Below are 6,412 nucleotides of genomic sequence, written 5' to 3' on the forward strand. Positions count from 1 at the left end.
TTTTGGTAGAACCTGGGATTGAACTCAGGCCCTCGTGCTTGCCAGGCAAGTGCTTATTCTACTGAGCTATCCTCCCCAGGCCCAAGGTTCTTTCTTGAAAAGGCTGCGTATGCTTTGAATCAGCATCCACTATGTCTCCCATAGCCAGGATTTATGGGTCCAGGAATCAAAGGGTAGATGTGAGAATAGTACTACTCAAGATTCTATTGATCCACTAGCAAAATTTTTGTATCCACTTCTTTTTTTTTTTTTTTTTTTTTGGTGGAACCAGGGATTGAACTCAGGCCCTTGTGTTTGCCAAGCAAGCGCTTATTCTATGGAGCCATTTCCCTGGCCCCTATAGCCACTTCTTATGACTTTATATTTTGCTGGTTTAGAACTCTTAGTGCTAGAGGGAGGGGGAATTATATCAAGAAGCACAATGAATGGTATCACTGAACTGGAAGCTAAGACTTCGTCCTGGTCCTTTTGGTGGTCTCATGCCCCTGAGTTAAAAAGCTAAAAAGGGGGAGTTACAGTGTTGAAAGGGGTGAATGACCCAGACAAACAATTTGGGGAAATTAGAGTATAACTCTGCAGTGGAGGAAAAAAAGAATATACTTGGAATGTAGGAGATCTCTTAAGACACCTAATACATTCCATGCCCTGTTATTAAAGTCAGTGGCGAACTGCAACAACCCAGTCTAAGAAGACTAACAGATGGTCCAGAACCTTCAAAAATGAAGTTATGGGTCACTCACTAGGGAATGAACCAAGACCTGCTAAGGTGCTTGCTGAAGGCCAAGGGTTACAGAATGGGTATGACTAGCTATAGAAAGGGGGATTGTAATATAATAGTTCTCTCCTAATATACTTCCTATGTAATACACTGAGGATAGACATATATTGGTTCGTAAGTATTGCTAACCTATGTTGTCACATTCAAGTTATGAAGTATTAGGAGTAAGCATCACCCAGAGAAAACTTGCCTTCTATTCTGGGGAAGAAATTAGTGCATTTCTGGTTGTATGTAGGATGGTTATAACATGTTAGGTATAACTATGGACTTGTCTTTGTATCTGGACAGTATGGTTTAAAGAAATGTCTGATTGGCAAATTTACAAGGGGTAGATTGTGTTAATTATTTGACAACTTAAGTAACAAAATGCTCAATTAAAGTTGATCAGTATAGTTCTGGGTATGGCTGAGGGCATTTACTGAAGACCCACCCTGGGTAGGCTTAAAACAGAACTGAGCTTGCTTTCTTTGTTTCTCTTATAAGAGAAACAAAGAAAGCAAGCTCAGTTCTGTTTTTTGGAGGAGTTCCAGTCTTCATTTCCACCTTGGACATTGTCTCCTGACTTCTAGTGCAGACTCTTCAGTCTCCAACACAGACCCTTCAGCTTCCTGATACAGACTCATACAGGATGCCTTTCACTGATCCCCACCACATAGACAGCTCTTTTTGCACGCTTCTACACTTGACTCTGTAGGTGGCCATTGTAAGCCAGTCTTGTAAATCCTTATATATGTGCATATCTTACATTAAATCTGTTTCTCTACAGAGCATTGACTGATACAAAAGGGAAAGGAGAGGTGTAGAATCTAATTGATGTGAATTTCCTTGTACTTTGAGAACCACATTGTGGTTGGATACTGTGATACTGGCCAGTATCACTCACCATTTAGTGTGGGCCTGGACTCTGTATAGGATGGAACTCTGGCCCCTGCACTTACCTAAGCAAGCACTTAGTGTGGTGAACTATCTTGCTGGCCCTTGATTTGTGCTTTCTAAAAAATGATTAACAGTTCCCATCAGCTTGAACCACCAGTGGTATGTGCATAACTGTCTCATCAGATGGCTTGTACTGTGCCACCAGATGGATCAGTCATATGTGTACCACCAGTGGTTCAGAGTTGCCCAGCAGCAAGCCCTATGAATTATGATCCCATTGTGGCCATGTTAAAATTCATCTAAGATAAAATTAACTGTTGGGCCGGCCAAATAACTCAGTGGATTAAAGCGCCTGCAAGCAGAAGCAGGGGCCGGGGTTCAATCCACGGTCCTGCCAAGCTGGCCCCACCCTGGGGGCATGCTGAGACAGCAATTGAGACTGGGCGTGGTAGTGCGCACCTGTAATCCCAGCACTCGGGAGGCTGCAGACAAGCAGATCACTACGAGTCCGATCTAGTAGTGAGACCATGAACACCCTGTAGACCCCTCCCTAAAAATACCAAAAAAAAAAAAAATCTGAAAGGGTACAATTCAGTGGCATTGCATTAAATTCACCCAGCTATTATATTGTTTTTAAAACATTAAAAACAGTGTCTCTTTGTTGTACTTAGATGTGTTCTGCAGATCTCTCTCTAATGTAAACAAACAGGAAAAAGAATAGATTCTGCCAGTTGCCTTTGTTAAAGACCAACTCAGTTCCTCCCCCAACTCTTTTATTTTGTGGTGCTTGGCAGAGAACTCATGGCATTATACATGCTTAAACATTTATTCTACCACTTGACCTGTAGCCCCAGGATCCTCATACTCTTACCAAGTCTTTTTTTTTTTTTTTTGGTCCGAATCTTGCGAACTTGATGGATTAAAAAAAATGACATTCAATGTTTTTGACTATCAGTAAGACTGACATACATTACTTTATTCTTTTTTTAATCATTCTCTGAAGAATTTACACTTCTGTGTAAAACAAAATTGGCACTGGGGCTTGTTGCCTGAGGTTTGTGTCTTTCTAGTATGTGGTTCTGTTCACAACCTTTTGCCTGTTCTTTTAAAACTAATAAAGCCTTAAAAAAAAAAAACCAGACTGTAAGGTCAGAGGCTACAATAAGGTTACTGTTCTTTGACAAGATCGAGTATTGTAGAGTTGTTAGCCCTGCAGTGGGGAGGGTTTAAAGAGGGCGTGTTGTTATCGCTTCCTTTGCAGCTCCATCTCTGTCACTGCTCAGGACACTTTGCAGGCAGTCCTCTTTGATATGCATTTTTTAAAAATTTTATATACGTATGTATGTATTTGGTATAGGGTCTCACTACGCATCTTGTACTTGTAGTGATCTTCTTGCTTTCAGCCTTCCCAGGGCTGGGATTATAGGTGTGTGCCACCAGACTCAGTCTTGGTGGCTGGCTCAGCACACCCAGGGGCAGGACAAGCGCTGGATGTGGTGCAAGCAATCAAACCCCAGTCCCTGCTGCACTTTCCTAAGCAGTTGCTTAGTCTGCTGAGCTATCTTGCCAGCCCTTGGTGCACATTTTAAAAGTGCTTTGCTTTTGCTTTTCTTGAAATTAATAGTTGGCCATTTGGCTGGTCAGGGAAGAAAATGTTAGCCTTGTGGGAAGAAATAACATGTGTTCATGGTTTTTTAATAGGCGGTGTGTCTTTCTACATGGATAGGACTTTGTGGCTGGCCAAATACACTTCATCATCTTTTTCGTCACTTTTAGTTCAACTTTTTCAAGTGGTTTTAATGAAGCTCAATTATGAATCAGACAATTACAAATCGAAAAATTATGAATCAAAAGATTGTGAATCAGAAAGCTATAAGTCAAAAAGCCATGAAAAAAAAGGTATTTAATTTTTTTTTCCTCTTTTCTCCACCAAATAATGCTTTCAAGGTGGAGAAAAATGCTTTTCTTGCAAGGCTTTTCACTCAGTGCTCTTGGGATTGCTTCCTCCTGGCTGCTGTCTAGGGGCTTCCTGTTATGGGAGCTTGTGAAGGTGTTCATGTGCTCTGCACATAGCAGTTTTGAAAGTTGTTCAGTATTTAAACATTTTAAAAGTTTGGTTTTTTTTTTAATGAAAGATAATACATTAAACTTTTGGTGTTTGCTTATTACTTTTCTTAAGCAAAACCAACTTATTTTGATGGCATGTAGAATCATGTTGTTTCAGAAATTTTTAGGCAAGCCACTCTTGTAATGTACTGTCTGCATTGGGCTTTAAAATCTTTTCCTTACACCCAAGCCCTGTCACTTGTATTTACTTTCTGCGGTAGGAACTGTCAGCCACCTTATAATGCCTTGGGAATAATCTCTGTCCTGCTGGCTTCGGGGGTGTGGGAAGTATGGAGTTCACACTGGTGCACATCCTAAGTGTCTTTTGCATGTATTGCAGCTCACCACAGTTATTGTGGGAGAATGACTGTCACAGAGCTTCCCAGGGAGGATGACCGTCCGAGTGTGCATGGAGAGTCACTCTGTGAGTACATGTCCCTTCCACCTGCAGCAGTTGGTCTTGAAGGGCCTTCTCCTGTGGTGATGTTGGCCAGCTGACCACAGGGAAGAGTAATCCGAGTGAGCTCAGCAGCCCCACTGGTGAGGAGAGGCAGATGAGGCTTTTGCTCAGTCCCTCAGTAGTAAGAGCTAACCATCACTAGATTGTATTTGCTGTGGTATTTTTAGGTAATAGAGTTTACTGGTGCCTTCTAATTATGTTGTATGCACTATTTTGATTGATGAGGTTTGCATATTAATCTTTCACTTCACTGTTTATCACCACCCCACAGGCGATGACTGTAAGGGAAAGAAGCACCTCGAGACACACACAGCCGCCCACTGGCAGCCATCCAGGCCACGCAGGGTGGTAGGGGCCATGGGGCACCTCTGCACCCGTGCAGGTTGTGTCTTGTCCCTTGTTTATGTTTTTATACCTTGTCAGAGTGCTGCTGTCCCTGTTGAATGTGTGCAGTTCAAGTGTTTAATGCACTTTGATAAACAAGAATAATGTCAGATGTGCCTTAAAATACAGAGACTCTTAAAAAGCTTGTGAGCTTAGAGTAAATTAAATAGACATGAAACTCAGTATTATTTGTGGTGATACTAAAAGTTGAGCAAAGACATGCTGCCCTCTTGTGTTGGAGTGTATTGGAGCAACGGCTGCTTGGCTACTCTGCACAGCAGTTGTACTTGATATCTCAGGAAGTATATTTAGAGGAGGAGAGGTCTTCTGTATTCCTACATGTAACTTTCCTGGTAAAAGGGATATGTTTTTCTAGCAGCTCTTATTTAACCTGAGCTTCAGAAATAAGTGTCTCATGACTGTTACTCAATAAACATAAACAATTTTTAAAAATCTTCCTAAATTATGTATCTTTGCATGTCAGCTATGTAGGAGTGATAAGTGGTTTCAGGCGTTGACATGCAGATATCAAGACTTTGAGCACTTGTTGTTGAAAAAATAGAGCAAAATTTATGTCATTGCCATGTCTGTCTGTCTGTCTGTCTCTCTCCTCTCTGCCATCTGGGGCATTGTAGTTGTCTTCAGCACTTGCATTATTATATTTCCAACATGAATCCTACAAGAAACAGCTGCCATATATACAGGGCAGCTTCTAGCTATCACCCTTGAATTTTGTGCAGAGTGATTGCATTTTCTCTTTTAGGTATCTAAAGAGAGGGCTGAATGAAAGCTATTTTATAGTAGTGGGGTTTCACAGTAAATTCCATCAAGCATCTTGTTTAAAATAGCACCCCCATATACACACCTAGGGGTAACTCCTGGCTTAGTAATAGGAGGGAGTCTGTGTAGGGTGTGACCGTGAGAACCTGCAGTGTTGTCAGGTGGAGCGTTGGTGCTCTGAGGTCTGTCTGAAGGTGCCCTCCTGCACACATCTTCTCTGTCACAGGTTACTTCTTGATGCAGACGCTGGGAAGGGCCAGAGCTGCTGGATGGTTTGTGTCCAAGACGGTGTGGTCAGTCCTTTGGTTGGCCACTGTTGCTCCAGGTGGTTATTCTGGGCATATTTGTTGTCATTCTCTCCATTGCTTTTGGCAGCTAAGCACCTGTACTAAGTGATTTACCTAAGCAGAAAAAATTTTCAGGTTCTCATTCTTTCATCCTTGATGTAACAAATGTTCATTCTTATCAGAAATGCTAATGTGCTATGCTGGAGGTTGCATGAGTATTTTTGTTTTCCTATTACGTTGGGGTTTCTGTACATCTGGTTGCCTGACTGTGCTGTACATGAGGGACGTGGACTTTTTGCTTTCCCATGTCACATCCCATGTCCTTGTCAGCACTGCATACTGCGCTCCTGTGTAAGAACAGCCTCATCTTGGGCCACTGCTCCCTGACTTCATCCTGAGCACTTCAGAAAACCTATCCAGGGATCTCGTTGTGCTTCTGGCTCATGCTTCATGGAAATTATTTCCCTGGGGCTTGGTGGCATCAGCATGTTTCCTCACAGTGCTTGGTTTTCTCTCTTAGGGAAGGTGGCCTCTGGAGCACTCTGGTGGCTGGGGTATGGATGGTACCAATTTGTTACTCTGATCTCTTGGCTGAATGTGTTTCTTCTTACAAGGTAAGCAAGCTAATGCTGCCATACCATGATACATGAAAGAAACAGTTTGTGGCAGTTCCAGGCTATTGTTTTTTTTTTTTTTTTTTTTTTTTTTTTTTTTTTTTTTTTTTTTTTTTTTTTTTTTTGG

General features: G+C 41.9%; 1 protein-coding gene across 3 annotated transcripts in view; it reads left to right on the forward strand.

Moving 5' to 3' along the window:
- Sun1 (Sad1 and UNC84 domain containing 1) overlaps positions 1-6,412 on the forward strand; it is a 38,646-nt gene that overhangs the window by 15,670 nt on the left and 16,564 nt on the right. The window contains exons 6-10 of one of the 3 annotated variants that reach the window (XM_023713440.1): positions 3,356-3,553; positions 4,101-4,184; positions 4,492-4,602; positions 5,611-5,709; positions 6,192-6,285. In XM_023713440.1, the coding sequence (XP_023569208.1) occupies positions 3,356-3,553; positions 4,101-4,184; positions 4,492-4,602; positions 5,611-5,709; positions 6,192-6,285 (586 nt within the window). The remainder of the gene's footprint in view (positions 1-3,355; positions 3,554-4,100; positions 4,185-4,491; positions 4,603-5,610; positions 5,710-6,191; positions 6,286-6,412) is intronic. The other 2 variants (XM_004629676.2, XM_023713439.1) reach the window with 2 other exon arrangements.

This window comes from Octodon degus, unplaced genomic scaffold (assembly GCF_000260255.1).
Source record: "Octodon degus isolate 3935 unplaced genomic scaffold, OctDeg1.0 scaffold00031, whole genome shotgun sequence".
Lineage (NCBI taxonomy): Eukaryota > Metazoa > Chordata > Mammalia > Rodentia > Octodontidae > Octodon > Octodon degus.